The sequence below is a fragment of the Corythoichthys intestinalis genome, chromosome 4 (genome assembly GCF_030265065.1).
Source record: "Corythoichthys intestinalis isolate RoL2023-P3 chromosome 4, ASM3026506v1, whole genome shotgun sequence".
Lineage (NCBI taxonomy): Eukaryota > Metazoa > Chordata > Actinopteri > Syngnathiformes > Syngnathidae > Corythoichthys > Corythoichthys intestinalis.
Window position 1 is genome coordinate 26531576 of NC_080398.1, and position 15129 is coordinate 26546704.

Here is a 15129-nt window from a genome sequence, read left to right on the forward strand (position 1 = left end):
TCCACTAGGTAAGAAAAAAAAATGTGCGCGCTCACACACACAAGCACACCCCCACACACACAGCTGGGATGCCTGTATGTACAAGCGTGGGCTAAGCTACTATCCGAGCATATACCTGTATCTTGCAAGTTAATTTTATTGCTGACACTGCGTTTCGGGGTCATCAACATGTTTTACCCCCCCACCACAGAAGTCAAACTCCGCCTATGTTTTACTATCCTATGTATTATTTTGTTATTTTTTACATTGTCATGACTGGAAACTTTGCTGTTTCGCTGATAAGCAACATGGGAGATGTAGTTCTTCTAGAAAATGTTAAAACAATTGTGTTTTTGTTAAAATTAACAAATGAAAAATTAACTATGTATGTATTCATTGTTAAATAACCAAAAATGCATGTTTTTCAACAGATATTACTGTCCAAGTACAAGAGACAAACATTCAATTCCACCATTCTGTATGCTCAAGCAGGGGGTAAAGGCCACGGCAGCGTTGAAGTCTCTGTTTTGCGTTCAATAAATGCAAATAAACATTCAGTGGACAAACTGGCGAATGTTTACGCAGCCAACAGCCAAAGACTGAGAGCAGGAGACTGACATCAGGGCCTCACTTTGTTTTCTAATAGCAAATGACAGAATGGAGTTGACTTCCTCAATCATGGGGTGAGTTCAGATTAATATTTTTTTATTTTAAATCCACACAAATTTCCCTATGCCTAGAACAATATGGTCAAACTTAGTGCTGCAACAATTAATCGATTAACTCGAGTGTTTAGATTGGGGAAAAAAGCTTCGAATCAAATTTTGCTGCTTAGAGGATTCATTCAGTTAGAGTGACTTTGTAATGGTTTGTTTGGAAAATGTTGCATTTAGTTTTATAGATTTGGGTGGATAGACTGCCCTCTAGTGACAACAGTGAATGTGCCATAACTTGTCTAATATTGCTGAATCCAGCTGCTCCCTGTTAGGACCAACATAAGGTATTTTTTTGTTAGCTAATATGATTTTTTTTATGCATTCGTTGTTTAGTTTAGAAGTATATTTAGCAGTGTTTTGTTTGAATGATTTGTTAAGAACATTGTAAAGAAACGTTAGCATTTTATCGCATTTAAGCTAAGGGACTTCTGCTGTGCAAGTTAGCCAATTGTGTTCCTATGTTGTACTTTGATCCTCATTTATAATTTTTTTTATACCATTTGAGGCTAAGATAGGGTATTTCATTTTTAAATGCATTTATTGTTCTTGTGAAATGAAAGTGCAATTCTTCAACGTTTGGAAAATCACAACAGATTTTTTTTTTTTTGTATTAGTATTTAATGCTCTTTTGAAAGTGCAGTTCTAAAATTTATTTTGCAATGCATTAAATGTTCCTAATCGATTACTCTATTATTCGAACTAACTAGAATAGATTAATCGATTACTTAAATCAGGGGCCCCCAAACTTTTTCCTGTGAGGGCCAGTTTGTAACAGAAAAGGTCTGACGATTGCAGGAGTGCCTAAATTTAAAAAATTATTGTTTTTCAGAAAGCCACTATCAAATAACTCTTTCTGGATTCTTCACGGAACAAAAGTAAATGAAAAAGAAATATATATAATATAATATAATATAATATAATATAATATAATATAATATAATATAATATAATATAATATAATATAATATAATATAATAATAATATAATATAATATAATGGTGTTATACTTATATAGCGCTTTTCCACCTTTCAAGGCGCTCAAAGCGCTTTACACTACATCGCCATCTACCTACTAGTGACGCAGCACCAGGAGCAATGTGGGGTTCAGTAACTTGCTCAAGGACACTAAGGCGAGTTCATCAGGGCAGAGAATCGAATCCACAACCTCTGGGTTGGGGGACAACTACTCTACCACTGAGCCACGCCATCCCCCGCCAAATAATAACACTATTAATTAAATAGATAATAACCAAATAAGCCTTTCAGGGTTCTTCACAGAAAAAAAGCCAGTAAAAAATAATTATTTTTCAGAAAGCCACAATCAAATAACTCTTTCTGGATTCTTCACGGAACAAAAGTAAAAACAATTAAAAAAAAAAATATATATATATATATATATATATATATATATATATATATATATATATATATATACAGTGCTGCTCGAAAGTTTGTGAACCCCACAGCGATGGTCAGATTTTTTGTAAAAAAAACTAAAATAACCTTATTAAATGTTAAGTTATACCCAAATCCACAATACTGACATTCCAAATAATGGACTGAAACAAAAGAAATAGTTATATTGTCATTCTTTATTTAACAAAAGTGGTTGATTTAAGAAAAACTCAGATATCATGTGTGCAAAAGTATGTGAACCCCTTCAGTTAATAGGATATTGCGCCTCCTTTTCCAGAGATTACCTCAACCAAACGGTTTCTGTAGTGACTAATCAGCCTCTCACATCTACTTTGGGGGATTTTTGCCCATTCTTCCTTGCAGAACGCAGTCAGTTGAGAGAGGTTTGATGGGCGTCTGGCATGAACTGCTCGCTTCAGGTCCCGCCACAGCATTTCAATGGGATTTAGGTCAGGACTTTGACTGGGCCAGTCCAGAACACGAATCTTCTTCTTTTTCAGCCATTCCTTGGTTGTATTGCTGGAATGCTTTGGATCATTATCATGTTGCATGATCCACCTTCTGCCAAGCTTTAACTTCAAAACAGATGGCGTCAGGTTATGTTCTAGGATTTGACAATATTCCTCAGAATTCATGATTCCCTGGACTATGTGGAGTTGTCCAGGTCCTGAGGATGAAAAGCAAGCCCAGATCTTGACATTCCCACCTCCATGCTTCACTGTTGGGAGAAGGTTCTTTTGGTGGTATGCAGTGTTGACTTTTTGCCAGACATGGCGGTTTTGGTTGTGACCAAACAGTTCAATTTTGCACCTACATCAGTTGATGAAAACTCTTTTTAATTTAGTCTCGACAACACAACTGTTAAAAAAACAAAAAAAAACTACTGAATTGATTGATTAGGAAATCAGGTTGAAATAATAGAAAATTCCAAAATGTTGAGGGGGTTCACAAACTTTTGAGCAGCACTGTATATATATATATATATATATATATATATATATATATATATATATATATATATATATATATATATATAAAATATAATATAATAATAACACTATTAATTAAATAGATAATAACCAAATAACCTTTTCTGGGTTCTCACAGAAAAAAAGCCATGGATTAAATAACACTATTGGGAAAAAAAAAAACAAAAAAAAAATTATTGTTCAGGGGGCCGGACCAAATGGGAGGGCCGTAGTTTGGGGACCCTTGACTTAAATAATCAATAGCTGCAGCCCTAGTCTAACTTTATAGATTTAACACTCTTATGTTCTAGGTTGATGGTTTGGTTGGGCTTTGAGTCCTGGAAACAAATCAATTTGGAGCCTTTAATGCATGGCAAAGTCCAGTCACCCTGTTACCCGCAACCCTACCCGCCCAATATAACGAAGCAGTGGAACCTGAGGGTGCCAGAAGGTTATCAACTACGTCTCACCTTCACCCACCTGGACATTGTTGCGTCTGCACGCTGCTGCTACGACAGCATTACAGTCAGGAACCTTGTTTCAATAAAAATGTAGCTATTCATTGATAGGTTACTTTCTAATCAGGAACTATTAATAGGTATTTTATGGCAAAAGGATCCTCGGGAAGTTTTGTGGCCATGAGAACTCTACAACTATCTTGTCTCCGGGAAATAGACTCACCCTCGTGTTCCAAGCAGGAAGCAGCAACAACAAAGGACAGAACGTGGGCTTCTCGGCTTACTACCAGGCTATGGGTAACACTTGGAGTGTTAGCAATGTTTGCAAATATCTCATAATTTCCTCCCAGATGGATGTGAAATATTACAAGAGAGTTCAAAAGCTGTGCGTTCAATTCCTTTCTCAAGCTTTCCTTGTAGTGTTCATCTCCTTTGTCCATTGCAAGTATCCTGCGGCAGGGATATATTTCACGAAGCAGAAGGGCACCTGTCCAGCCCAGGATACCCCAACTCACCCCCTCACACCGTATCCTGTCAGTACGTAATCTCTGTGAAACCTGGCTTCGCAATCTCTCTCAACTTCAACGACAACTTCCACATTGAGAGCACATCAATAGCACAGGACGTAGTCTGTCATCATGACTGGCTTCAGGTAAGTGGAGGGCGTAGCTTCCATGGCTGTTGACTGCCTTTTGGATTTGAACTTCCTCTTGTTAGGTGACCATCTCAGGCAGTGATCCCTTCAGGGTGTGTGGTATGAGGAGCCCAGCAATGATAGGTACAATGTCCAACAGGGTCACTCTGGACTACCACTCGGATGGCAAAGCCCCAAATACCAGCTGGAGTTTGGACTACAGGACACACAGTTAGTTGGTTCATGCTCAACTACACAAGGCTTCTTCATGCATTTATTTTGGTTTATGGGGTATCCAGGAGTCAGGTGTCAGCATCCTGGAAGGGTTACCAATGGTATAGTCCCACATATATGGACAGACTTCTTCTATGGCGATTACATCATTGTGCAATGTGACCAAGGACACAAGCTGATGATGGTATGATCTAAATCTTGCAATTCCTAGATTAGCTTGATACCTTCACATAAGAGGTTATGGTTATCATTGTCAGGATGGTCAAGAGTTGCAGAGTTTCTCAACAAGGTGCCAACAGAATGGAATGTGGGATCGCCGCCTGCCAGAATGCCAACGTATGCCCACGACAAAACTGTCTAGAGTATTTTCATGTGATGTCACCACACTTCCACCCATATAGTATGCCGCCATATTGGCCGTCAAACAAAGCATACGGTACACAGTACATTAAACACTATGATGTATATAGTACACAAATACACATTTATCATGCTACAACAGTGGTCTTTAAACTATTCCACATAGGGCCGCAGTGGGTGCGGATTTTGTTCCAATGAACCAAAGCTACGTCTACACTAGGACAGATAATTTTCCCCAGGCTATTTTGCCGACTATTTTTATACCTGTCCACACTTTGTTTAAGATGCATTTAAGGGCCTCCCCTCTTCTGCAAGATACGCCTGCATTTGGGCAAACTACGCATGCGTAAAAACGAGAAGCCTCATGTGTAACGTCACGCCCGCGTGGTTTACCTCTGAAACAGAAACTCATTCCTAGCCCACGGCAAATTTTGAAATTACTACACCTTCTTCTAGACTGTCATTATTTTTTATCCCTGTTTTTTTCGTGATCGCAATTAAACGCATCACACAGGAGCGAGAGTGGAAGGGAGAGCGCGCTCTGCATTTATGAGCAGGCGCCGTGTTGTGATTGAAATAAATCTTTATAAAACAACGAAAGCCTGACATTATTACTTGGAATGTTACAATCGATGCTCAGTTGCACTCTCACCACTTGGAATATAACAAATAGAAGCATATGGTGTGTCGCTGCGTATATTTCCTGGAAGCCGCAACGAGGACTGCTTGTGCATAAAAGTGGCGATCCTCGAAGTGGCAACAGTTTTGACAGGCAGAAATGTCTGGGGGAAAAAAACTGATCGCGTGCCTCTTTGAATGGGGGGGGGGGGGGGGGGGGGGGTTGTGCCACTCAGGTCACTTTTCAGGGTTTAATTTTCCTCTACGCATTTTCATATACAGTACTCATCGGTATTGAGTTGGGAGGGGCCAGCCCAGCAGCTGGCTGATCGGAGACAACTCGGAAGACGAGCTCTGTAAAATATGCTCATCTTCACCTCATCCGCGATGGGAGGACCCCAAATGGGCACTGAATTTAAGCATATTATTGAGACGTAGTTTGAAGTTTCAAGAAAAATGTGTGGAAAAGAGCAGGAATGCCACGTCTGGATCGTCCGCCTTCATTGTTTACGATGCTGTCATGCCGAACTAAAAACAGTGACGGCATGATGTCCCTTCCCGAGTATCCGAATGTTGTACGGAGACAGCAGTCCATATTAGGCGGCGCATACGGCGGGTAACATTACCCGCCTACATTATAGTTTATTATCATAGTCTATTATTATATTGATAATAGGCATACTAGTGTAGCCGACATGCTGTATAGTCCAACTAATTACACGTTTAAGGCCATTATCCGTCCTCGTGTAGACGTAGCCCAAGACGACACCTTTGCACCAATCTGGTGTGTTACAAGTGTAATCAGTTGATTGTAGTCAGGTGCTGCCAGTGGCGCGGAAGGTGGGGTGCTGAGGGTGCTCCAGCACCCCCTGGTGTTGGGGAGAAAAAAGTTGGTAGATTCTTTTTTTTTTTGAATAAATCAATATATAAAACATTTTGAAACAATAGCGTCTTTAATTTTGGGGATTAAATAAATATGTTGAAAAAGGTTTTTTTGTTTGTTAATAACATGGTCACAACCTGACAGCTTGCTTGTGTAACCCCTTTTTCTTTGTCTACTGCGATTTGGACTCCTGGACTCTGCGTTGTGTTTTAATATAGTTCCAGGAGACGTGGATGGTTTCGACTTTTTATTGTCTGCACAACACATGGACACGATGCGAGCTGGTCACTCTCACAGGCCACGCCACAATGTGTTAAAGAACAATTGAAATGGTTAGCTCTGTGGCTCTAAGCTAATAGCAACTTAGCAATGCTATCCAACTCATCTTTGCTGATGACAAATTACAACTGGCGCAATCTGTGAAGCACCCAATTTATAGTCACTACATGAGTTGGGGGCGCTATTGTGCCTTTCAATGTGGACAAGTGGAATCACACATATCCATAATAACATTTGCAACCTGGTCACGTTCAATAAGGCGCTATTGGAACGGATAAGTTAACTGTTGACGGCGGGGGCGTTAACATGGCGCAAAAAAAATTTGCAATAAGCTGCAGATTTACACCGGGGAGAAACTTCAAATACCATGCATTGTAGCCATATTATTGTTTGTTGTTGCTGTTGAGCTGCCGTCGTGCAGAGTGCCGTTGGAAATTTGTGTGCAATTTATTTTGAGTGTTGTGAAAAGAGGGTGTTAAATAGAGGCTTACTGGACCTTTTAGTTTTCAGATGTGTTTGTGTCATTATGTCGTCTGGCTGAGGGAATTTGCATTATAATACACAGGCGCTTATTTCCAATACAAAAAACTGCAACACACACTGTAAGTGAAATAGAAAGCAGTCTTTGTAGTAGCCTAGTAGTAGTACGTAAACTATCCAGCACGTGTGTGTACTGCCATTGTGCACACCTTGTATGGAGAAAAAGCACGCGCATGACAAATCTGGACCGAAACGATAAAATGAACGACAAAATAAGATCCTACGCATCCGCTGCTGTGAGTGACTTCCAGCGCCCCTGGGTGCTGCTTGTTTTAGCAGAAACCTCATTGGTTAAACTGTCTGTGCTCGATCGGTAGGCACAAAACCCAGGACACACAGCAGCCCCTTGAGGACTGGTTTGGAGACCCCAGTGCCAGAACATCTAATTTTTTCATTCTTACTGACATAAAACAACAAAGAAGGGGCATCGCGCTACACATTACGACAGTCTTCAAAAGTTCATCAGCTTTAGAGCCTTTCAAATTTTTATTTCCCCAAACATTGGGTGAGTCGGAAGAACATAAGGTGGGCAAGGACTGTCTTGCAGAAATTGGGAGGATAATATAAAAATCTGTTCTTTTATCATAATTATTCATGGTATTTATACCGGTAATTATAAATGTCTGCGTATACCAAATCTAGCACTTCGTAAGCCAGCAAAATGTCCTTCAAACACGTTTTCGGCAACAAATACGGATTTGTCGACCCAATCTGGTTAATTTTGGAAAAGTCCCACTGCCGATACATAAACGTTACCCGACCTGTATTGTCCGATAACACGATATTCTTCATTTTTTTCCCCCAGTCTTGATTGCTTGATTGATTGATTAGCTGCTTGTTCTGCTCTCACTCAGAAGTAGTAACATGTGAAAAACCGGAAACATTGCAGAATGGATGGATGAAGTACTTATCTGGTTCTCACAATGAGTACCAGTCTGTCATCCAATATGGCTGTAATTCACCATTTTATACTCTCCAAGTTGACAATAATGGTGAGATGCTTGCATATTATGACAAATATTATTTCCATTCATTTTTGACATCAAGTAACTCATTTCACAATATGATATAAGATTGTTGTTATATTTGTTCCTGATGCTAAATTCCTACATTCCTGACTATCTTACTCTATCTCTGTTTCTCAGTTACATTCACGTGCCAAGTGGACGGACAGTGGAAGTCAAATATGGGAAATATTGTCACCCCTATATGCACATCAGGTATTGTTTGCATACAAATCCACAATTCGAAGAGAATACCTAGTTTAGAGCAGGGGTGTCCAAACTTTTTTCACTGAGGGATGCTATAAAAAAATCGGTTTTTAAAAATGTATTTCCCTTTTTTAAGTACTAACTCATTGATTGAAATTGACTGATTTTTTTTTTTTTTTAAGTTTTTAAGCACTTCAAATGTAAAAAAATATAAGTTTGAAACATGTTACTGTCCATCCGAATTATTTTTAAACAATAAAGTAGAAAAATACTTTTCTTTATCATACGCTTCATTGCGTGAGTCCACTCAAATCCGCTCAAACTGCTCACTCACACACAATGAGATGACACAGCAAGTGTTTAACAAGCTAAACGATGATTGACGCATGCGGCGCGTTGAGATTTCGGCTTCCAAGCATCTCTGGCAAGATCAAACCTTAACATCTGTCGATCATCGTTAACTTTAGTAAGCAATTCCAGTGCACTGCCTGACCAAGAAAAGCAGCAGGAGGGAGAGTGAGACTATGTGATCAGATCGGGACAACTCATTTGTAGTTATTAACTTTTTTTTTAATTGAAAAAAATACGTGATGGACTGAGGGTGCGAAGTAGCGAGGGATCACCGTCAAACGATTAAAATTTTTAATCGAGTTAATTCCAGCTTAAAAATTAATTAATCGTAATTAATCGCAATTAATCGTAATTCAAAACATCTATAAAATATGCCATATTTTTCTGTAAATTATTGTTGGAATGGAAAGATAAGACACAAGACAGATATATACATTCAACACATGGTACATAAGTACTGTATTTCTTTATTATAACAATAAATCAACAAGATGGCATTACCATTATTAACATTCTGTTAAAGCGATCCATGTATAGAAAGACTTGTAGTTCTTAAAAGACAAGTTATAGAAATTTCATATCAAAACCCCTCTTCTTGTTTTTGTTTTAATAAAATTTGTAAAATTTTCAGTCAAAAAATAAACTAGTAGCCCGCCATTGTTGATGTCAATAATTACTTACACAATGCTCATGGATGCTGAAGCCTATAAAATCAGTCGCACCAAAGCGCCAGCAGAGGGCGGCAAAACTCCGAAAAACACAACAAGTACACCTTTCACTGTGCATTTTAATCTGTTTGAGCGGGGCATTTGCGCGTTAATTGCGTCAAATATTTTAACGGGATCAATTTAAAAAATTAATTACCGCTCGTTAACGCGAAAATTTTGACAGCCCTAATATATATATATATATATATATGTATATATATATATATACATGAACACACAGTATTTATATTACATATTATATACATTATATATTACACAACTAACAAAGTTTGCAGAACAAAGAGAAAATGTCAATGAAATCACAACCAAGATAGTTATTATTGGTTATTTTTTTAATATCAGTTTGTGAACGTAAAACAAAATGCAGAATTTTTACATTTTCTTACATTAATTTCAATTTGTTGTCAAGTTTTGACTCCTGAGCTAATTTAGGAGCACTGTTTAAGTGACTAGCTCCAGCAAGTGTTCAAGATGAGAAGTGCAAAAGGTTGTAGGCTGAATTTGAGCATTTTGTGCAAGCAACATTTAATTATATTTGCATAATTTGCTGCGGGCCAGTAAAAACTGGGCGGCTTCAAGTAGTTTGGACACCGCTGGTTTCCACTGAGAAGCAGTTTACTAATACATGGACACAGTGCCACATTTTCAGTCATGGAAAAGCTTCCTAATTGTTTTAATTTTAATACGTTCTCATTTTTGGGGGCTTGTTTGTCATCAAGTGTGTGGGCGGCCTACCACGTCCATCCTTGCTAATCCAGGTAATGTTGGATTGGCTCCTGAAGGCTCCATTCCGTGGCAAGTGCACATCTCTTCACATGGATCGAGAGCAGGTGCAGTGGTGATTAGTGACCGCTGGCTCATGACTGCAGCACACTGGCTGATCCATTTTGAAGAAGAAGATCTGAAGGTAAAGTAGGCTTCCTGACAAGTACAAAATGCTTTCTTACTTCACTCAATGTTAAGCTATCTGTATTTTTACTTGTGTGTTTCTTTTTTGGACATTTGTTCTGCCCTCCATGTGTGTGAGCTGCAGATATTTATTGGACATACGGACATATACTCAATGCTGGGCTCACCTTTATCGGCTGCTTCATTCCACATCCACCCTGGTTTTGACACAAGTGACAGGTTCAACTTCAACAATGACATCGCCTTGATCAAACTGAACGACGCACTTACTTTCAATGGATCTGTAATGCCGTTGTGCTTACCAACAGATGAGGCCCTATACAACAGCGGCAATTTGGGGTAAACACTCTATTGCTTATGTGCTATAACCCCAGCTCAGGGCCAGCACTGCGTGACAAGGTGCCCTAGGCAAAAGTAGCTATAAGAGCCCCCCCCAAAAATCACAATACAGTATTTTTTTTTTTAATAGTGTATATTTGGTAAATATTGTATTGTCACAACTTAAAGGTTGTACGTCCGTCGCTGTTTATGGTTCACCATAGACTCCGCAATCAGTTGATAAGACAGCTCCCACAGACATTGTGCCACGCTTTCTCATAGGAGGCCGACCAGGCTGAACGTTGAGGTGGTTTTCACTGTGATAAACTCAAACACACGCTCCGCTCTAACGCCGGATTTAGGTAAATAGGACAAAGGTTATACTGCAAACGAGCAGGCAGGAGTGTCTCAAGAGTGATTTGGTTGAGGATTCAAGGTAATTATTAAATTAAATGGAAAAAAACTGAACCATGCGTGCACTTTAAAACGTGAAAAAAAAAAAAAAATCAATGGATAAAATTTGTATAGCTTTGGCTTGAAATATTTACGTAAAATGAATTATAACTGCCCGTTTTTTGCTTTTAACCAAGAATCCAGACTGTTTTACGTTCATATCTATAGAAATTCTGCGAGTCGAGCATTTATTTACAAGAATTTTCTACTTAAAAAGCTCTTTGTTTCGTGACGGCGGCCATGTTGGATTACACAATACCGTAACTTTTGCTTGAAATATTTACGTACAATGAACGATAACTGCCCGTTTTTTGCTTTTCACCAGGACTCTTGACTGTTTTATGTTCATATCTGTAGAAATTACGCAATTTAAATATTTATTTACAAGAATTTTCAAATTAAAAAGCTCTTTGTTTCGTGACGGCAGCCATGTTGGAATTTGTACTTCTACACAAAAGTGGAATCCTATCTAAATAAGTTGATTGATGTATAGAAAGATTTAGCTTTTGTTGAGTAAAATTAAAATGATTCTGCATTTTTTCCACAAGCATTAAGTTTCAGATGTAAAAATTGAGTGATTTATTAGCTGTTAAAAACAAAAACAAAAAAAACATTTTGGGCAAAAACTTATATGTTAAATATTGCTATTGATCCTGAAAATATAGGTGATTATCTCTTTATTTTGTGATTTTTGTGGATCTAGCGTAAAATTAGTAAGAATTCTATCGCCATTTTAAGTTTTGTTATACTTGTGTCAAAAATAATCGGGATTTCATTAGGAAACGACTTTGAATTTTTTTTTATGTCACTGCTCATGGACACTCATATATGCCAAAGGGAGGTGCCTGTTTTGGTTTTTGGTCACTAGCGGCTTTGGCTTTAAAAATATTTGAATTTTAAGTTTTTGAAAATAGGCCCCAGACGGAACGGCCCTGAGCCTCGTGTCCCGCTAACTGATAGTGAAGTCTATGGGTTCACCTAAAACAAGTGATTAAAAGTTCCACCCCATGCAATAAAGTCCCATTTAAAGAATTGAGATATTTATTTATCGATAGCGCTATCAGCTAACACAGTGAGATGATGCGCAAACCCTCCCCTAACCTTTCAGTGTCATCAAGAGCGCAATAGAAAAAAAACAAGTGCAACAAAAGGTTCAGAGCGCCAGGTCATAAGCTGACTCAAAGTCGCAGATTCAGACCAGAAGTCATTATGTAAATAATTAATATCATATATATTTTTATATGTATATTGAAATGTACTTGATATGTTAGAAAAAGTTTGGGAAGTGAAGCTTGAGTGTGTGTCCCCCTGAGTATAATTTGAATTCCGAAAGCGAATTGGGTGCCCCTTCCACTAGATGGGGCCCAAAGCAACTGTCTACCTTGTCTATGCTGATGGCTGGCACTGCTCTAGGTTGGACAACCAACTTCGTTATTTTTAAAGTTCAAATTTGTCCGCTGGTCAGATTTTAAGGGAGGTCAAAGACAGAATCTTACTTATTTATAATTATTACAATAATTTAACATGGCTATGGTATTTGAGGTTAAAGGAGGAAACACCACTGATGTGCATACCAGCAGAAAGAATCTTGTTTAATAAATTGAAAAAAAAAAAAAAAAAAAACACAGGCCGTAAGTATGTACGTACGTACTTAAGTACAGGATAAGGCGCAAATTAACCACTGCATGAAGTTGACTTTTCCTGGCTGTTGTCTTTCCCTTTAAATCTGTATTATGCTCTTTTTTATAAGTCTTAGCTCATTTTCAGCTGATGTACAATCATTTGGGGATTTGTGTGTTGTTTTTCCCCCCAGAGTGACTTCAGGCTTTGGCATGATCATGAGTGACAGTAAGTTTAGGATTTCAAATGAGCTAGTGTACACGCACATCCCCGTGGTTGGCCAGGACACGTGTCAAGATTCATTCAAAGAGATCTTCACACGGAAACGCTCGGACCTCTTCCCATCACTGACCAACAACATGTTTTGTGCTGGACACCCTAACCGTGGGAATGACTTGTGCCATGCTTTCAGTGGTGGACCCTTCGCCGTGCAATACAACGGCTCCTACTGGGCTGCAGGCATTATCAGCTGGGGGGTTGGCTGCGGTGTGTCGGGGAGCTATGACGTACATACCAAAGTTATCAACTATATGGACTGGGTCAGAAGAACAATGCAGGAAAACTGAAAGGATCCATGTTCACAAATGTTGATAGTGGTAATGATAGACAAAAATAAAGGATGTGACCTCTGCTACAATTTTTGTGGGAACCTGAGAGTACATGCTGATTTCTATGTTTTTTGTTACCCTCACTCACTACACTTTAATAGAGAATGACAATGTCTCAGCAACAATGTTGACTTTGAATTAGAGTCCGATAATTACTTTTTAAATGATAACCGATACCTTGATGCTGTCCCCTAACCCTAACCCTAACTCCAAAATCCGCTACCAATATATACGGTCTTGGATTTAACATATTATTGCTAATTGTATAATTGCAAATGCCCCACTGGATGCTTAAATAGTGATAAAGTGACAAAGAATTGCAAATACGGGCAGGAAAACATAGGACATACACTGCTGGCCAAAAGTATTGGCATCCCTGCAATTCTGTCAGATAATGCTCAATTTTTCCCCAGAAAATGATTGCAATTACAAATGCTTTGGTAGTAATATCTTGTTTGCAATGAAAAAACACAAAAGAGAATGGTTTGGCTTAAAGTTTACTCAAACTCTGTCCTTTGTCCTTGTGTGTACCACATTGAGCATGGAAAAAAGAAAGACCAAAGAACTGTCTAAGGGCTTGAGAAGCAAAATTGTGAGGAAGCATGGACAATCTCAAGTCTACAAGTCCATCTCCAAAGACCTTAATGGTCCTGTGTCTAGCGTGCGCAGTGTCATCAATAAGTGTAAAGCCCATGGCACTGTGGCTAACCTCCCTAGATGTGGACGGAAAAGAAAAATTGATGAGAGATTTCAACAGATTGTGCAGATGGTGAATAAAGAACCTTGACTAACATCCAATTAAGTTCAAGCTGTCCTGCAGTCCAAGGGTACAACAGTGTCAACCCGTACTATCCGTTGGCATCTGAATGAAAAGGTACTCTATCGTAGGATACCCAGGAAGACCCCAATTCTGACCCGGATAAATAAAAAAGCCAAGCTGGAGTTTGTCAAAACCTACCTGTGAAAGCCAAAAACGTTTTGCAAGAATGTTCTCTGGTCAGATGAGACAAAATTAGAGCTTTTTGGGAAAAGGCATCAACATAGTTTACAGAAGAAAAAAAAACGAGGCCTTCAAAGAAAAGAACACGGTCCCCACAGTCAAACATGGCAGAGGTTACCTGATGTTTTGAGTGTGCTTTACTGCCTCTGGCACTGGACTGCTTGATCATGTGAATGGCATTATGAAGTCTGAAGACTACCAACAAATTTTGCTGCATAACGTAGGGCCCAGTGTGAGAAAGCTGGGTCTCCTCAGAGGTTATGGGTCTTCCAGCAGGACAATGACCCCATAACACATTAAAAAGCACTAGAAAACGGTTTGAGAGAAAGCGCTGGAGACTTCTAAAGTGGCCAGCAATGAGTCCAGATCTGAATCCCATAGAACACCTGTGGAGAGATCTGAAAATGGCAGTTCGGAGAAGGTACCCTTCAAATCTCAGAGACCTGGAACAGTTGGCCAAAGAAGAATGGTCTAAAATTCCAGCAGAGCATTGTAAGAAACTCAGTGATGGATACCGGAAGCGGTTGTTCGCAGTTACTTTGTCTAAAGGTTGCGCTACAAAGTATTAGGCTGAGGGTGCCAACACTTTTATCCAGCCCATTTTTGAAGTTTTGTGTAAAATGATAATGATTTAATTTTGTTTTCATTCTCTTTTGTGTTTTTTCATTGCCAGCAAAATAAGGAAGATATTACTACCAAAGCATCTGTAATTGCAATCACTTTCTCGGAGAAATCGAGCATTATCTGACAGAATTGCAGTGTATGGATTAAAGTGAAAACAGATTTATTTATTTTTTAATTATGTGTTTAGTTACTTAGTGATTATTTCTTTCTGGTGACGCAGTA

The 15129-nt window shown here is 38.8% G+C and overlaps 1 protein-coding gene and 1 long non-coding RNA gene across 6 annotated transcripts in view; one reads left to right on the forward strand and one right to left on the reverse strand.

Annotated features, from left to right (window-relative positions):
• The window catches only part of c1s.2 (complement component 1, s subcomponent .2), a 19537-nt gene extending 5942 nt beyond the window's left edge, over positions 1 to 13595 (forward strand). For 2 of the 5 annotated variants that reach the window (XM_057834126.1, XM_057834128.1), the window contains exons 3-14: positions 472 to 662; positions 3391 to 3604; positions 3678 to 3834; positions 3984 to 4189; positions 4255 to 4402; positions 4471 to 4589; positions 4663 to 4741; positions 7940 to 8077; positions 8231 to 8305; positions 10095 to 10282; positions 10409 to 10623; positions 12869 to 13595. In XM_057834126.1, coding sequence (XP_057690109.1) covers positions 637 to 662; positions 3391 to 3604; positions 3678 to 3834; positions 3984 to 4189; positions 4255 to 4402; positions 4471 to 4589; positions 4663 to 4741; positions 7940 to 8077; positions 8231 to 8305; positions 10095 to 10282; positions 10409 to 10623; positions 12869 to 13241 — 1938 coding nt within the window. In that variant the 5' untranslated portion in view covers positions 472 to 636 and the 3' untranslated portion in view covers positions 13242 to 13595. Of the gene's footprint in view, positions 1 to 410; positions 663 to 3390; positions 3605 to 3677; positions 3835 to 3983; positions 4190 to 4254; positions 4403 to 4470; positions 4590 to 4662; positions 4742 to 7939; positions 8078 to 8230; positions 8306 to 10094; positions 10283 to 10408; positions 10624 to 12868 lie in introns of all 5 variants that reach the window. The other 3 variants (XM_057834125.1, XM_057834127.1, XM_057834129.1) reach the window with 3 other exon arrangements.
• Positions 9722 to 10717, reverse strand: LOC130914701 (uncharacterized). Its single transcript, XR_009062983.1, has 3 exons — positions 10555 to 10717; positions 10452 to 10481; positions 9722 to 10296 (listed from the first exon to the last, which is right to left on the reverse strand). It is a non-coding gene; the product is annotated as an uncharacterized LOC130914701 (long non-coding RNA).
• Positions 13596 to 15129: the final 1534 nt, after the last annotated feature.